The sequence below is a fragment of the Phaseolus vulgaris genome, chromosome 2 (genome assembly GCF_051622355.1).
Source record: "Phaseolus vulgaris cultivar YP4 chromosome 2, ASM5162235v1, whole genome shotgun sequence".
In the NCBI taxonomy this organism is placed as follows: Eukaryota; Viridiplantae; Streptophyta; class Magnoliopsida; order Fabales; family Fabaceae; genus Phaseolus; species Phaseolus vulgaris.
Window position 1 is genome coordinate 33,022,382 of NC_143499.1, and position 18,487 is coordinate 33,040,868.

At 29.1% G+C, this 18,487-nt stretch overlaps 2 protein-coding genes across 2 annotated transcripts; both read left to right on the forward strand.

Moving 5' to 3' along the window:
• The first annotated feature begins 5,244 nt into the window (after positions 1-5,244).
• Positions 5,245-9,412, forward strand: LOC137811542 (uncharacterized). Its single transcript, XM_068613329.1, has 5 exons — positions 5,245-6,138; positions 6,250-7,640; positions 7,913-8,326; positions 8,646-8,875; positions 8,975-9,412. Exons 1-5 carry the CDS (start codon positions 5,969-5,971, stop codon positions 9,230-9,232), a joined length of 2,463 nt encoding a protein of 820 aa, XP_068469430.1. The 5' UTR covers positions 5,245-5,968; the 3' UTR covers positions 9,233-9,412.
• Positions 9,413-15,935: 6,523 nt separating this feature from the next.
• LOC137811541 (large ribosomal subunit protein eL34) lies at positions 15,936-17,696 on the forward strand. The gene is made up of 4 exons (XM_068613328.2): positions 15,936-16,066; positions 16,182-16,261; positions 17,169-17,278; positions 17,375-17,696. The coding sequence occupies exons 1-4, from the start codon at positions 15,988-15,990 to the stop codon at positions 17,466-17,468; spliced, it is 363 nt and encodes a 120-aa protein (XP_068469429.1). The 5' UTR covers positions 15,936-15,987; the 3' UTR covers positions 17,469-17,696.
• Positions 17,697-18,487: the final 791 nt, after the last annotated feature.

Sequence of the window (18,487 nt, forward strand, 5' to 3'; positions counted from 1 at the left end):
AATATTTAAAAATTTAAAAATACAGATACACAAACGTAGTTAAATATTTAAATATTTGATAACCAACGTTGTCAAATAATAAAGATACACAAACATTGTTAAATACTATAAAATATAAATATATTGTCAAATATTATAGAATATAAATACAAATGAGTTTATGTAAAAAAAATAAAAAATACATATACATATAAATCTATATTTCATTGGAGACACTAGTTTTTATAAGAATAATATCTTCTATTATATTTTTTTAATTATTAGAATTGAGAATCCTTGGAAGTAGAAAAATATTTTGAAAGTTAGTGATATTGAGTGTTTCAAGACTGGTATCAAATCTAAGGGAAGACTTTTTTTTATATTATTATTTAGTAACAATTGAGTTATACTATGGTTCAATTTATATCAAATCTAAGGGGAGAATTTTTTTATATTATTATTTAGTAACAATTGTGTTATACTATGGTTAAAATTAGAGAAAAGAAAAATATTTTTAATCATTTTCAAGGAGAAAATGTATTTTGAGAACAAGTGATAGTTATGTGTTCAAAGACTTGTGTAGAATATAAGGAAGTGTGCAGTTAATGTAGGAGAAGTTTTTGGATTGAGGTTTTTTACATCTTAAAAATAATATGATTTGTACATTAGAAGAATAATTAGAAGGAAGTTGATAAATGAAGAGAGATTTTTTTTTTTGTAAATATAAATATGGATGACAAAAATATCCATTTCCGCAGATAAAATCTGTTATGGGTAGAAAATGGATACTTTAAACGGGTACCCGTGGGATGGGTATCATATTACCGGTATCCACGTGTATCCATCACCAGTTAAAAAATAATTAATTAATATTAATTCTATTGTATTTGTTTTAAGAAAATAAAAATGTATTGTAAAAAAAAATCTGTTATCTGTGGCTCAATTCCCTATCTAGCACCATTTACATCTTTATTTTCCTATCTAGCACCCTTTTGTTTTTATTTCCCTATCTAGCACTCTTTTGTTTTTATTTCTCTATTTAGCACTCTTTTATTTTTTATTTCCCTATCTAGCACCATTTTAAAAATAAATAAATAAATAATAAATTATTATTTTTTATAATTTTAATTTTGAATGCATTAAAAATAAATATTTTTAATGTTTAAAATAATTAGAAATATAATTAATGAATAAATAAATGAGTTTTTACAAAATAAAAATAAAAAATTAATAAATTAAAAATGTTTAGTTTAAAATTATTATTTTTAAAAATGAAGAAAATAAAAAATTAAACTCTACAACAACATAAAAGTTGAATCTATAAACATAAATTAGTATTTATTTTTATTATTATTGATTATATAATCATGTTAATTTCAAGTAAAAAATACAGGACATATTTATAAAAAAAACCAAAGTCAATTAGTATTAATTAATAGTGGACACATAAATAATATTGAAGTGTTTACCTAAATGTAAAGTTCTAAAAAAAATTAATACAAACGTTACACTTAATGCTTAAAAATGAGAAGAAAAAAATGCAAAAATAAATAAGTCTAGAAAATAAAAACAACAACAATAAAATAAAAACAAAAACCATAAATAAATAAAGATTGACAGAAAAAATAATAATAACTAAAAACATAAAAGGTATAAAATAAAGGAAAAACAAAATAAGATAAAGATAAAAGATATAAAAAAAATCAAATAAATCAAAACAAGATAAATATAAGAGATATAAGGCAATACTAAATAAGTATATGTTGATCATAAAAAGGAAAATAAATGAGAGATGATCATTCATTTAATGTGTTCTTCAATGGTACATTAAATAGTTTGTGCGAAATGAAACATAATTAATGATGAAAAGTAGACGGTCTAGTAATGTTGGGACACGTTATTTTTGTGTGTCCTGGTGTTTGACAATATTATTATTTTTTCTGTCATTCTTTATTTATATTTATTTTTTGTTTTTATTTTATTGTTGCTGTTTTTTTTTCTATACTTATTTAGTTTTGTATTTTTTTTGTCTCATTTTTAAGCATTAAGTGTAGCATTTGCATTAGTTTTTTTTTAGAATTTTGCATTTAGGGTAGACACTTTAATATTATTTATGTGTTCACTATTAATTAATACTAATTGACTTTGGTTTTTTTATAATTATGTCCTGTATTTTTTACTTGAAATTAACATGATTATATCATCAATAATAATAAAAATAAATGTTAATTTATGTTTATAGATTCAACTTTTATGTTGTTGTATAGTTTAATTTTTTATTTTCTTCATTTTAAAAAATAATAATTTTAAACTAAATATTTTTTAATTTATTACTTTTTTTTTATTTTGTAAAAACTCATTTATTTATTCATTAATTATATTTCTAATTATTTTAAACATTAAAAATATTTATTTTTTAATGCATTCAAAATTAAAATTATAAAAGAAATAAATTATTTATTTATTTATTTTTAAAATGGTGCTAGATAGGGAAATAAAAAATAAAAGAGTGCTAGATAGGGAAATAAAAACAAAAGGGTGCTAGATAGGAAAATAAAGATGTAAATGGTGCTAGATAGGGAATTGAGTCGTTATCTGTTGTATTTAAATTTTCTATTGGTTGTGTTTTATTATTGATGTTGTTAATACAAACTATTGTTGTGGTTAATATATATTAAATTGTTATGAGTAATATATAATATTACAAAATTTTAGGAGTTGATATTTTAAGAATGAAAATTGTATCATTAAAGGGAGTTTATGATTTCTATGTGAAAAGAGTATATGTGTGAGGATGTGATTATGAGAAATACTTAATGGAAAATCTCTCAAATTAATTAAAGGGATGTGTGGATCAAAGAAGAAGTGGAATGAATAAACTTTAAAAATATAAAATTTTAGTTAAAATATTGATTTTTAAAATCAATAAATTAATTAATTTATTAAATAACCATGTTGATTGAAAATTATACGTGTATTGTGATTTTTTAATAATTATTTATATTTATTGTTGATGATGGTTGTAATAATCTTTTAAGAAAATACGATAAAAGAAGAAGATATGTAATGGGAAATCACCTCATAAGAAATTTCATTTTGGACTTGTTAATTAATTTTAAAAAAAATATTTTGGATTATATCATCTAGATTTGATTAAATAATTATTTTTACAATATAACTTATTTTCTAAAAACAAATGCAACAGAATCAAATATATAATATAATTAATTATTTCCTTAAAATAAACTAGATTTAAAGCACTAAAATTAATTTCTTAATTTAAAATACAACATACTTAATTTACCATTTTTTTTTCAAATAAGAACCAATATATAATAATCAAGTTTATTGCATATTATAATTGCCAAATAACTTTCTTTTAAAACTACATCATTAACATTTTTTTTAATACCCATCTCTTAATCTGATACTATTCTTTTCTATCATAAGCTATATAATAATTTTATTTAAAATATCACATGATTTTAATTTTAGGGTGTAATAAAATCAAATCTGTTATTAAAATCATATATAATTTAACTAAAAAAAATTATTAAATAACAATCATAATTAGATAAAAAAAATAATTTGTCTTGATTAAATTATTTTTAATTTTATATTTAAATTAACTGGTCTCAATTACTAATATTTTAGATTTTAAATTAGTCTTAAAAAAATTAATAGAAATTAATATAATATAAAATATTAATGGCTAAAATAACCTTAATGGTTAGGTATAAATTTATAAACTACTTTATAAATTTTTATTAATAATAGAAACTACTTACCAATAATTTTTTTAGTTTATAAAATAATTTCTAATTTAATCATAATAACTCATTATTTTGGTCTCTACAACTATTTTTTATTTAATGATATTAAATTAAACATTACAAGAGACTATTTTATGAACTAAAATAAAAAATTATTGGTATCTGAAATAGTCCTTATTAATATTAGAAACTTATAAAATAGTTTCTTAATTGGTATCTAACAATTAGCTACCAAGATTTTAGTTACCTATTTCTTTGTATTCTAAAGAAGTTTAAGATATTAATAGTCAAAAACCTTGATAGTTAATTTAGATATCAATTTAAAAATTATTTTATAAATTTTATTAATAATAAAAACTACGTTAGATACGAATAATTTTGTAATCTCTAAAATAATATCTAATTTAGACAATATAGTAGCTAATTATTTTTAGTGTCTAAATTTATTGTTCTCTAATTATTTTCTTATAGTGCATAATATAACACAATTATATTATTATTATTAAAACAAATATTTCCTTATATTTTATATCAGTCTTGAAACACTTGACATCATAGGTTTTCAAAATAGTTTTCTCGTTTTAAAGATTCTCAATTCTTTATCTCCAATTCAAACAATAATATAAAACAATTATAATATAAGTATATGATATGCCTCTAGTTATTGTTTATCAACCATCGTTTTGTAATAAACTACAGTTTTATTCTCATTATTTCCCTTAAATATCATTGATGGGAGTAGTTATGCTAATTTTTATTGACATTAATGCAATAAAATTGTTCAGCCAACTTATTTCTTTTTAAAAATATTTATATTTTCTTAATAATTAATTTTAATAAACTTATTATTCTCTTTTTTCTTAACTAAAAACAACTTACACAAAAAAAAAGTGTTTGTTGCTTATTGACAATAGCCTAGCTTACCATTGCCACAAATAAGTGATTTTCATAATTTAATGATTGTTATGGCCATAAAAGCACGTTTTGATTGTATTAAAGTGACATTCACCGTCCAAAAAAAGACTTCAAAGTACAGATGAGAAATGCCGGCAAAGTTTTTGTATATTTCTGCTGACAAAATCAGAAACATTGTTCAAAGTTATATCGTAAAGGTATTCTTTCATTTAAAATTCAGTTTGCAAGGTTCTCCGATAAGATACGTTTTCAGTATGTAATATATAATTATATAATTATGATTGGTTTAAGCATATATTTAAAGTATTTTCAATCGTTTAAATAATTTATTCCCCCAAATAAAACAATTTATCATTAATTTGAATTATTGTATTGATACTATTAAATACTAATAATATTTTTATTAGTAAGACTGTAGTTTCAAAACTGTATAATTGAGCAATTGAAAACTTTAAGAAAACAAGTGAAAGAAAAACCATAAACGCATCCATAAGATACTCGTTTTTGGTGATGACTTTTCATTCGTAGAGATGCAAAAATTCACCCTTTTAATACACAGGTTATTTCCTCAATTACCATGTTTTAAAGTTTACTTTTTTACTAATATTTCTTAAATCAATTCTTCATTCATTGCATTGCTTCTACTTGCAGGTGGGATTGGTTTTTTGCCTCAAATCCAAGGGGCAGGTTTTGGACTTAGTTTCAGAAAGTGATCCTCTAATACTGTTTCACAAATTCAAGAAGAAGTAGAAGAAGAAACCTTCAACCTTCCCAACTAAAAGACATTGACTTCATGAATCCAAAGATCACCGACGAAGTCCAACCGAAGAAAACCAAATAAAAAATGTCTCACAATTGCCTTAAAGCCAAGCACAGTAGTCACTTTAGCCAACCTTCACAATCACAAGTCCCAACATCTTACACGTTTCAACCCAATATAGTACACAGAAAATGTACCACAAAATTGTTACATTAACTGCAAACCGTTCGTACTCCAATACCAATTGACCAAATCAGATTCTTATTCATTTTGAAAAAGCAAAACCCTCTTGTTGCTTTCTAACAAAATATATGCCTAATCTCGCATATTTAGGTCCAAAAATCAAGTTATGCCAAGATATTATTCTGCCACCGATTTGGGTGTGCATTAGTGAGGAGAGTTCACTGTCTCACAATGAATCCTTTGACGGGGAAATTTTCTTGCTCCCAACTCTCCTTCTTCTTATAACGTGGTTTGAAATCTTTCTGAAAGTAAGAGTAAAGTCTTAGTTGTGGAGTGGGTTTGGCCTAGTTTAGCATTAATGGGTGCTAGAAACCTTGTTATGCTCAAAACACACGTTGAATCTATCAACTTCTCTTTTGCAAATGGTTTTGTTTATGAAAACGTGCTTTGGGCCTTGGCTCCTCTTCGGGTTTTCTTCTACAACTATGTTCTCTATTCCTTGGGTTTGATTCTCAAACATATCTTCAGGTTCGATGAATCTCTCATTTGGGTTATTGCTATTTAGAGTTCTTGTTTCTATTTTTTATTTCCTACGTAACAGGAAAATTGAATAATGATTCCCTTTATTTCTTGTTTCAGATTTCATGTGGAAGACTGGAAAAGCGAGCACCTTATTCAACATGATCTACTCGATCAAACCAAGAGAAATCAGATTCAAGATTCTAACATTGACGGGGTCGCAGAAGAGTTAGCTAATTTGCTGTTTCCGATCTTTGATAATTTTCATGTAGCAATTGATGAAAGAGAAGGAGAAACAAAGTGCCCTGTTTTATTTGTGAAGGACTCCGATACAAATATTCATGAAGATGCTGATAATTTACAAGGAGAAACAAAGTCCTCTGTTTTAAGGGAGATAAACTCTGATGTTCTTCAAGATGCAAATAAATTAGAAGGAGAAACAGAGTGCTCTGTTTTAGAGGAGAAAGACTTGGATATGCATGAAGATAGTAAAAGAAGAGAAGGAGAAATAGAGGGGTCTGTTTCTATGGAGACTCTCTCGTGTGTTCATGAAGATGTTAAGAAAATAACTGAAAATGAATCAGATAGCTCTGTTTCCACGGAGGCTGATTCCAATTTACTTTCAGAAAATGAAGAAGAAAAAACAGAAGATTTTTTCTTCACAAATAGTGACCCTGTTAAAGCCAATGGTTTGGTAGAAGAACCAAGTTTCTTAACCTTCACTTTCCTACAAAATTATATAGCTCCAAATGCTTCCGATAAACTATTTTCCAGTAATGAAAATATTTCAAAAATGGAATCTTCAGAGAATAATTTGGAGGAAGGCCTTGTTTCTCAAGACGAAGAACAGAGAAACATCACAACCAGTTCCACTTCTGGTCCAATCTTTCAAAGTAACGCGTTTTGTGCAAGTGATTCATCTGATGATGACAATCTAAATGATAACACGTTTCAATCTGATTTTGGGTCAGAATCATGCAATAACAATATTGACTATTCGGTAGCACTTCAAGTTCTTAGTTCTAAGCGTTTTGGTGAAGGATTTGGTACTGAGGATCTTGAGGGAAATAATGGTGAATTTCGTGAAGAATCTCAATATTCATGTGACAATGAAGTCTCACACGATCTCAGTTTTGATCTTGTTGAAGACAAAAATCAAAGGGAAAGCTCTTCCTACCATGGAGAAGACACCATGTGGGAAGATAAATGGGATGAATCAGATTTTGATGAAGAAGATGATGATGATGACTTTGATTGGGAGAATGATGAGGTAGTGGAACAATTGAAAATGGAACTTAAAAATGCAAGACAAGGAGGGCTTGCCACAATTTTAGAAGAGGAAGAAGAAGAAGCAAAGTCTCCAAAAGTTGTCGAGGATCTAAAGCCATTGAAGATTGAAAAGAAGATAGAATTCAAGGATCACATAGTTGAAATTCAAAAGGTTTATAGGTGCTACGCAGAGAAAACTCGGAAACTGGATGTTTTGAATTACCAGACCATGCATGCAATTGGTTAGGACCATGCTAATTTCATTTCATTTGCATGCATTTCACCTTAGATTGGAACAATTTCAACGTTCTGGTAATTTCTTTAGCATATTATTTAGAGACTAAAACATGGAAATCCTCACAAAAATATCAGGGTGAAGCTTTTTCGACATTAATTTCATAAGTTGTTCAGTCACATGATCTTTTCTTTTATTGAGTTCTTCATTTGTTTCTTTAGCATAATCTTGTTCTTGCTTGGTGATTAACTTGGTCACGGACTTTGTTGCTGTGTGTAGGGCTTCTTCAACTAAAAGTCCCTCCAAAATTAATTATAATCCCGAAATCTACCGTCCAAAGTGTGAATCCCCTAATATCTCAAAATTTGTGGCCACGCAAGGCACAGAAGCAGATATCTGATCCAATACTGAAGTTTGTTCAAGATCTGCATATAGATTTGGAATTGGTGTATGTTGGGCAAGTTTGCCTCTCGTGGGAAATGCTGTGTTGGCAGCACAAGAAAGTAAAAGAGTTACAACAATATGATTCCCAATGGCCTCGTAGCTATAACCTTGTGGCAGGTGACTTTCAACTCTTTCAGGTCCTCTTGCAACGCTTTTTGGAAGATGAACCATACCAAGGCCCAAGAATTCAAAACTACAACAACAATCGATGTGTCATTCGCAACCTGCTCCAAGTTCCACCCATTAAAGGTAACAAATTTTAACTTTTACTCCTTTCAAAAATTGCTGCAAATTAATGATATAGATTTCTGGGAAAAAAATGTATTTTTAGCGTATTTTCTAAATTTATCTACTTTTTAATTATCTTTATCACCGTTTAAGAAGGACGTGACCTACTTTTAAATATATCACATCAATAACAGATGATATGTAATGTCATATATCTACATTGTACTAAGTTTTTTAAATTATGAACCACCAGAAAGTATTTAAATTAATAAAAGTACGCGTACAAACACATTTGTGTAATATGTTATAATTGTAATTAACTATGATCTTATTACTACAGATGACAATACCAAAGACAAAAAAATAATTAAGTTGGGTGAAGAGTATGCTGCAATCAATAGCGAAAGGTTGGCAAAAATCATCTCAGAGTCCATGCAGATGTTCTGGGAATTTGTGAGAGCAGATAAAGATTATGGCAATGTGATCAAAGCTTCTCATAAAACAGGAATTGATCTCAAGGACCAATCAATTTCGGATCTTCTTGGGAATGTTCGAACTCAATTGCAAAAGGTTTTTTTTTCTTTCTTGAAAGACTTACATTTTCACTACGTAAACTTGACCCTGTTAGATGATTATAATTGACCATCTTGGGTTAATTAAATGTTGCAGAAGGAGAAGAAGCTAAAAGACATAGTGAGGAGTGGGAATTGCATAGTGAGGAAGTTCCAAAAACACAATGAAGATCAAATTCAACTTGATCAAGAACAGTTGCTTGCTCAAGTGGGATTGAGATTGGTCTCAAGGGTGTTACACATGAAAAAGTTGAGAAAAGATCAACTAATGTGGTGCAATGAAAAGTTGAACCGAATCAAATTTGTTGGCAGAAAGGTCCAAGTGGAGCCTTCTCTTTTGTTTTTCCCTTGTTGATTCATTCATCCAGAGCCCTCCCAGTGTATATATTGTTGGATGCATAGACACCTGTTTCGGCAGAAAATTACACACTAGCATACACAGAAACTGCATTATTATAAATTGTTCATGACATAACATATGTTATACATCAATGTTGACATAGTGATGGAATACTAAATCAGTTTTGGGATCAAATTTGTTTTCATTGTGGTGCGTGTTTGAGGGGACGGGTAAGGACCAATTCAATTTAACATTTTTTTTCATTATATTTCGTTAACCATTATACTAATATTTCTAGTATAACTACAATAACAAAGGTTTTAACCTATAGCTCCATATAAACGACTCAAAACTTCCACCGTTAAGCATATTGATGTGAAAGAATAAAAAGTCCCTCTTAATTATATTAAGTTTATATTGTTTACCTAATTTAAAATATATGTCATTTGATTTGCTTTTATTTTAGAGAGAAAAAAAGCATGTTTCAAATTAATTTTAATTTTACAAATTAATGATAAATATTAAATATTTTTGTTATAACCATCCTAATCAATGCTTTAAAAATTAGACTAATAATCAAATCAGTTTATACATTGGATTTGTAGGTTAGTGGTTGAATCAATGAATAAATATTTGAATAATATGAATAAGTTTATCTTTAATATATAAAAGCTAGATACAATATTATATATATAGTTACGACTTTAAATGTGAGTTTGAATCTCATATTACACAGAAATGAACAAGATGAGCGAAGCAAAGCGAAAATACTGTCTGAACTCCTTTTAATCAAAGATTCTCCGAACGATCTTGACCACATACCCCTTATAAAGGCTTCCACAAACAATCGTTTATTCGGCTGAGGAATATGTACCATCACCTCGCTAAATCGACACAATAATTGCTTTATAGACTGCTTCTTTGCTTGCTTTAGTTCAAATAAATCTGCTACCTCCAAAGGTTTCGCTTTGTTTGCCAAAAAATGAGATATAAATAATCTCGAGATAGGCCGACCCTGAAGCTTCTTGTGTGGTCCGACCCTAAAGCCTCTTTGGCTTACGCCAAAGGCTGAGGGTCTGTGTGGTGAGAAGTCAATCCAGTTAATTACCTTAACTGATTGGTGCTGAGGAGATTACCATCAAAGAACATGTGTAATGGACATTTAAGTAATCAATGAAGTTACAAAGAAAAGGAGGAGGCAAGAAGACGCCATGGAAAGCTATATGAAGGAGGGGAGACCGACTGAGGAGAGGGGGGGAGAACAACATAAGAACTAGAGTGATGGACAATCTTGATGTTCTAGGTCAAGGGTTATTTGTCTTGGCTAGAACAGGTTGTAACTAAGACATATTAACTAGCTTCAATCAAAACATCTTTTAACATCGACTAAACATTTATTTGATCAACCTCTCATATTAATTAGGGAAATTTTCTCTCTCAAATGAATGCAGGAAATCTTATGTTGGCCTTAGTTAAGGCATTACCAATTCAACACTAGTAAACACACTAACATTAGTAAACAATTGGTCTTATTCAGGTATAAATTTGCTCAATGCATATGCTTTTCTTTCATTATACAGGCATGTGAATTTCTATAGTTTATTTTCATAATATATTTCATTTAAATTACGAAGTGTAAATGTTCATTTTCCTTTCTATGAAAAATAGGTTTTACAATTGTGGTGCGATTTTATAGCCATAATTACATATGTATGAATGATGCCTAAATTAAATTAAAAAATATATATTTCCCTTATAAATTATTTACAACTTGAATAATTTTTTATTTAAGTTTCAAAATTTATTTGGGTGTTTTAAAAAAATAATTATCATTTAATACTTTGGAATAATTTGAGATCCTATAATCAATGGTCCTTATATTTCATAATATAAAATTGATGGTATTGAAGAAGAAAAATCACAAAGTGATTGGAATAGAATTGAATAAAAGAAAGTTCAATATGTCTACAAAACGAAAAATATCATAACCTCTGCATTGAATCTTAATGAATTTTTTCATGTATCTTAGTGAGACACTTTGAAGGTCACACACAAAGGAACTGAGGATGTTAAGAGGGCAAGAAAAACACAATTGTTCAAGAGTATGAGATGTTTAGGATGTATAAAGGAGAATATATCTCAAATGTTTAATATAGATTCACACACATAATAAATCGCTCCATTGGTTTTGGGAAAACACAATTTCTCATATAAAGGTTTTATAATTATGTTCACAAATTTTTTATTAAGAAGTTTTAATAGACAACTAGGAAGCAATTTGCTAGTAATAAAAAGAAACATTGAACACTTTAGATTTTATACCAGTTTACCCAAACCTAGGTTATGTTTAGTTGTCCAATGCAAAATTCAAAGGGTTTCACAAAAAAATACATTTACAAGTATTCTCATTCCCACTTATCACTTACAAAAGTATACAAATTCTTTCCAAGCTATTTGCTAAACTCCATATGAGTTTAGCAACGAGCAAACATTGGACTTGAAGAGCATTATCAAAACCTCAAGTGAAGTTTTTTTTTTATGATGTTTGAAGACGTTGATGCAAAAGATGTATTGAGTGTTTTAACTTCATGTAATGTGTTTGTGAGTCTTTTACACAAGAAATTCACAAGGTTTTTAGTTAAACACACAACTTATTTTAACATTAATCAAAAGAAAAGTGTTTTGAAAAGTTAAAAACATGAGAAAAAGGTTTTATGTTAATCGATTAAGGTTTTAAGTAATTGATTAAACTATTCTTTAGATGTTTTAGAACAAGACAATTGATTAATTAACTGATTGAGACAAAGAGAAAATTTATGTGTTTTCAATGTTCTAAAAAATTAGCCGATTAAAATATTGCATAATCAATTAAACTTGATTTTTGAATTAAGTACAAAGTTGAAATAATTGATTAGCTTAAGACACTCATGTCTCACGTCCTGGTGATAGATGTTGTTTTGTTGTCAAATTCTAGCGTAGACATGTCTAACACTAGAGAGATGATAGTATAATTGTGGTCAAATGACTCCAAGTCGTCTTCCAACGAATTCAATAGTAAAATCATTAAATCAGTGTTTAAAATCTATTTGCAAGAATAAGAGTTACCAATAACAATAATAATAAAAGGGGGCTTGTAAAGGAATTTTAATTGCATGATTTTTAGAGAATATCCCTACATAAATTTGCATTCAATTCCCTTTCTGAGATATTTGCAGATTTAATTTTCTAATTCTTTATTTCAGATTTGGTCTCCTGTATCCAAAAGAAGCAACTTAGATTAAAAATACAAAATTAACATAAATAACAATAAAGACCCAAATAAATCCAATTAGAAGAATATTAATTAAAATAATGGATTTATGTATTATTACATTCCAATAGTTTATGATTAAAATTAATAAATGTGAATAAAATTATGTTCATCACTAGGCTTGTTGCATTCGAAGTAGACAATGTCTAGTGAAGAGTCTTCATCCTTTTTCTTGTATGAGTTTTCTTTTATTTTAATAGAAAATATTTTATTTTCGTGTCCCCTTCTTTTAAGCAATTGCTAAACCTTCACTCAATGATCATATATTTAAGGAGGATTTTGCTTGTAGTCCTTTCTCTACCACAGTTACAATCTCCTTTTGTTCTCTATCCTATAGGTGAACTTCATGAACTCTCAAAATTCCAAGAAGTTCATCCAATGAAAGCTTCTTAAGGTTTTTAGCCTTAGTGATGACTGTTCTTTTGGGTTCCCAAATCTTGGGCATTTTGTCCAACAACTTCATATTTATTTGAGTTTTGGAGAAGCTTTTTCTAAGGGCTTCTAGACCATTTAGAAGATTTTGCATTATTCTAAACATGTCATCCAGGCTATGTCCATCCTTTATGGTGAAGGATTCAATTGACGAGTAAGATTGGCTACTTTTCAGAGTTGAACATCTTCATTTCCTTCACAGTTTACCTCTAAAGAATCCCATATTTCCTTTGTGGGTTTTAACCTGCACACTTTCTAATATTCATTTTTGAAAAGTGCACAAATAAGCATATACCTAGATTTGTTCCGAGAGGGATCTTATTATAGTCTTCCTCATCCCAATCCTCTTTTAAAGATATGTTTTTTGCATTTCCTTTGATAATGATTTGCCATAGTTGACGGTGTATAGATTTTATGTACATCTTCATTCTATCTTTCTATTATGGGAAGTCTTCTACAAGAAATGCAAGAGGTCTGGATAGTGAAGCTCGTTTCACGATCAATTATGGTTCCATGTTTGCCAAAATGATATTTTTCCTATGATGTTGTCAATTGCTCAACCCTTTAGTGGTTGAGCTTTGATACCAACTTTGAAAAACATGAAATAACACAAGAAAGGAGGATTGAATTGTATTTTGAAAATTTTACAATTCTTCATTGATATTGTCTCTTATGGTGTTGTCAAACGATATACATATAAAAGTTTTGAGAAATATTTGAAGGATAAGTTTTAATTTTTCCTTCCTTCTTTAGTTATTTAAACTGTAGAATAATATACAATGTAAAAGATTAAGGAAAGAAAAGATACTCAATATTTTTATATTGGTTGTTGGTATCATCTCACATACTACATCTAATTATTGACTAACTAGTCAAGTTCCACTAAGCAACCTACCGCTGCGAAGTATAAGATATTCTTTTATCAAGCCACTCTTGGCTAACACTGATTATTCTTAACACTGGCCACTCTTGGTTCAATATTAAGTACTTTTGACACCCATCACTCATGAGTCAACACTGAGTATTTTTTATACTAGCTACTTGTAGCTCAACACAGTTACAAAGTATGAGTAATCAACAAATCACTAGTTATTGCTCACTAGAGAGGATATCGTCTTTCAACGTATACAAGATTTGAGATCTCTCAACTAGTAGGCAAGAATGAGCACAAATGATGTTCTTACAAAGCCTTAGGCCACAAAAAAAAAAAAAAACAGTAGAGTTTCAGTGCTTGCAAAGTAGGGCTCATTTTTCTTTTCTTTTCTTTGAAGTATATCTTCTTATAGGCTTTATAAAAGTAGTTTTTGCATTCCCTTTCCTTGTCGTTGAGTAGCCTTGAACTCTTTTGTTGTCTCTTTTCTTCGTCATCGTTTGATGAACTCTTTTGTGGATAAGCATTAAATGCATGACATAGAGCATTAAATTATTTTCTCTTATTTACACCACCTCTCTGATAGATGACAATACTTATCCTCCTCCGTAGTAGATCATTTTGGTTAAAAGTGCACACCGTATACGATAAACAACTGAGTTAGAGTTGAAACTAGATATGTTAGAGAAATTGGTGGTCATTTCAGCTTTAAGTCATATCCCAAAGTATTTTTTTAATGTTGTTTCTTAGCATAAATCTTTTTGGGACAGACATAAAAGACATTATCTATTTCTCTAGACATAAGCTTTAGAATATTCTTCATAAATGTCAGATTGAAATCTTGGTTTGTACTTATCGTTTAAGTGATATTTAATTAACTTATCAAATGAAGTGGAATTTGGTTTTGTCGTATGTCAGACAAATCATATGCGTTTATGATATTATCATTCTTCAAAATAAATATATGCATTTGTGATCTGAACAGTGTGTTAGACGCAATTGCTTTGTGTATTCCAAAAGCTAGGCTTGTTTTTTTTTAGAACATAATAAATATATATTTAAGTTGTTGTATTTTTTGCTTAATAACATGTTTGGAGGCCAAAAGATTCAATAAATGTTGCTAACAATTCAGGATCCAACAATTGATATATGGACCTAATTTTATTCAAAATTTAGTTTATATGTGTACTTGAAGGCCAAGGAATCATTGTGATATATTGTTACTACTTGTCCAAGGCACATACTAGGAGATAAGAGCAAATTCATTAAGTTTTCTCTCAAAATGATGGATATGCTACCCGTGGTTCAAGAAATGTTGGTAACATCTCATCTATCCTTGTATAATGTGTGTTAATTGTTGAGACCCATATGTCTTAGTTTTTCCTTTGATTGTTTATGTTTTTATTTAATGTAATTGTTAAGTTAATTTCTTTGTTCTTAATCCATGTATCCACCTTTGTTCTTACATTCTTTTATACTCATTTTATAATAATAGTATTTACCAAATATCAAGCTCTGATGTATCCACCTTTGTTCTTACAACTGATATCAGCTTATTACACTTGTATTATTATTTTTTATAATAATAGTTTTTACCAAATATCAAGCTCTGATGGTGCAATAATTTCACTTTTGTTTAACATTCTAATCACTTTTGCTTGTAGTGAATTATTTAAGAGTTCTAACTTACATTTCTTTACTAATATATATATATATATATATATATATATATATAAAGATTTAATTTTTAAAATATTGAAATATCTTCCAAGCAAACTCTAAATTTTACTAAAATACAAGTACTTTAGGGTTTTGATCAATACATTTTTATTTATTTGAACATAACTTAAAAATTTAATTACCTTGGTGTCGTCTATGTAATTTTTTTTTGTGTTAAAATTTTGTTAGTTCAAAGAAATGGCCTTCATTATGAAAAAATAAATAATGATACAAAATTTAATCCCTTTTTCTGAAGTGCGACGTGTGTCATTCGACACCGTCCAATATCATCCAAAGCGGTAGCGATGATGTTCTCACTACCCTTGGATTTAGGTCGTGAAAAAAGCACTCTTTTTATATACTACCTCAGCGCTTCTTCTTTTCCTCTCTGCTTGCCGTGGAAGAGAAACCCTAGGTTTTGGAAGCTGATCGGAAACAATGGTGCAGCGTCTCACCTACCGCAAGCGCCACAGCTATGCCACAAAATCCAACCAGCACAGGGTCGTTAAGACTCCCGGTAATTTCTCTTCACCCGCTTCACATCGTCGTTTATCCTCAATTACGTTGCGTCGTTCCGCTCTCCAGGGTACGGTTGAGTGTAACGTGCTGCTGTGTTTGATTGTCAAATGTAGGTGGTAAGCTGGTTTACCAGACCACGAAGAAGAGGGCCAGTGGACCCAAGTGCCCTGTTACTGGAAAGAGGATTCAAGGGGTATGCAATATTTTTTTCTCACTTGGGGTTTTATATTTCGAAAAGGATCTTTAAAATGTTATTCTTTTGAAAGCTATGTGACACATGATTTGATTGAATTAGTAATTATTGATAGCGAAAAGATAGTAAATGTGTTCGGAGAGATTGGTTCGTGCTTCTGCTTGTTTCTTTGTAATTGGGATTTTAAAGTACTTGTTGTGTAGATAAACCTTTTAATTGTGTAAATCAGCACGATATGACGTGCTAGAGAATTTCTGATGTATTGTGTAGTTGATGTTTTTGTATGAAGGTATACAAGGGCAAAAGCCACTCTCGGGAAATTAGGGTTTTTTGGTTGATACCTTGAGGCAAAATGTTCCAAAAAATGAATGCCTTGATAATGAATGTTGTTAACATTAGTGGAAGAATACTTGTTATATTTGATTATTTAGGGTTGGTTTTACATATAAATTAATTACTCAAAATTTACATTCTTAGTGAAAGTCAAAGATTATGCTGTTTGATTTAGAAAGCCCTATGTTGTATTGCAACTCAAAGGTTATGTTTGATTTAGAAAGCCCTATGTTGCATACTTTCAAGAGGTCCCAAAGTCCTTGCTACTAGTTTTTTGTTTATATCTAACTAGTTTACTCTCTTTAGCACCTCTGTTTGCAAGCTGGATGTTATTTTACTGTTATCCTGACCGACCTTTTAGCCTTAGTCATATGTCATACCTTTTGGGGAACTTCCACCTGTTCTGTATTCTAAATTATTTTCCCTGGTCAATGTTCTATTTGGTTTTCTTTTTAAAGCAGTTTTTGATTTTGCACTGCATAGTCTACATTTCTTTGATTGGTAACAGATTATGTAAGAATGACGCAAGGCATAACATTATGGTTATTAATACTTGCTTGGCAATTCATTGCAGATTCCACATTTAAGGCCTGCAGAATACAAGAGATCAAGGTTACCCAGAAACCGTAGGACTGTGAACCGGGCTTACGGAGGTGTGTTGTCTGGCAGTGCTGTTAGAGAAAGGTTTGTTTTTTCAATCTTCTTAGTCTGTGGTATGTTTAATTTTCATTGCGCAAATTGATAGAGTACATTGCTGAATCTTTGTGTCCGGTTCTGTAGAATTATTCGAGCTTTCTTGGTTGAAGAGCAAAAGATTGTGAAAAAGGTCTTGAAGATCCAAAAGACAAAGGAAAAGCAAGCACTGAAGGGCTAAGTTTTGTGAAGGGATAGATCTTTTTGGAGAATTTTAGGTTTGGGGGATTACAGTAAAGCATGAAATTTATTATTAGAGCTGTTTCCATGTTAATTTGTGTTTGGCTTTGTTGAACTCATTCTAGTGTTAATTTTGTCGACAACTCCATTATGATACAATTTTGTATGTCACGATTTGCTCTTGTTGGATTAATGTTTTTCTATCGGTATATTGATACTTGCTCGTAAACCTTGTCTCATCTAGAATAAAACCAACTAGTGGTTTTAAAGTTTGAAAGGTCAAGTTTACTAATACCATTGGCTTTACTAGATGCATGGCTAGTTTAACGACTTATGTGGGTAAGTAGAATATGTGATACAGTAAATTTGGATGTGAGAACGAACGAAGACATAGCATATTAGTAGTGAATCTTTTTTATGAAGATACCACTGGTATCAATACGACTTTTGTTTGCATTCTACTGCATATTCCCTAAGACAGTTTTATTTTTTCGCAAGGCAATATGGTATCGTACTCCCGTGAGTGGTTGTTTTGGTTTACAAATGAACCTGCTTATACAAGAATTATTGTTTTGTATAAACGTTTGTTAAAAAAATTATGCTTAGTGGGATAAATATGGTTGGAGATGATTTAATGCAGTAATGTTTTAAGCAATATTGTTTTGAACACTCATTATAACAATGTTGACATTCGAGTAATTTTTTTGAAGGGTGTTGATATATTAACATCTTGAATAGTAAAAACATACATTTCCCACCAAATGTATGTTATTCTTGGTGTGAACAAAACTTTTCTCTTTTGTAAAATGCATTGTAAGACTTGTAAAATTAACATAAATAAATTTATTTATTATCAATTTAGATGTTACGATGATAAACAATGTCATTTAACAAAATTCATGATTGTTGCAAAATTACTCTTGTTGGTATAAAAACAAAATATTTATTTATGCAATGTTTTTCCAAAATTATGTTATCAACTAAAGAGATTAATGAGTAGGGAGATTATTTTAAGTATAC

Coding starts and splice junctions, on each gene's coding strand:
- LOC137811541 (XM_068613328.2), top strand. CDS start 15,988: ATGGTGCAGCGTCTCACCTACCGCAAGCGCCACAGCTATGCCACAAAA. Junction 16,067..16,181: donor CAGGGTCGTTAAGACTCCCG/GTAATTTCTCTT, acceptor TGTCAAATGTAG/GTGGTAAGCTGGTTTACCAG. Junction 16,262..17,168: donor CTGGAAAGAGGATTCAAGGG/GTATGCAATATT, acceptor AATTCATTGCAG/ATTCCACATTTAAGGCCTGC.
- LOC137811542 (XM_068613329.1), top strand. CDS start 5,969: ATGGGTGCTAGAAACCTTGTTATGCTCAAAACACACGTTGAATCTATC. Junction 6,139..6,249: donor ATTCTCAAACATATCTTCAG/GTTCGATGAATC, acceptor TTCTTGTTTCAG/ATTTCATGTGGAAGACTGGA. Junction 7,641..7,912: donor CCAGACCATGCATGCAATTG/GTTAGGACCATG, acceptor TGCTGTGTGTAG/GGCTTCTTCAACTAAAAGTC.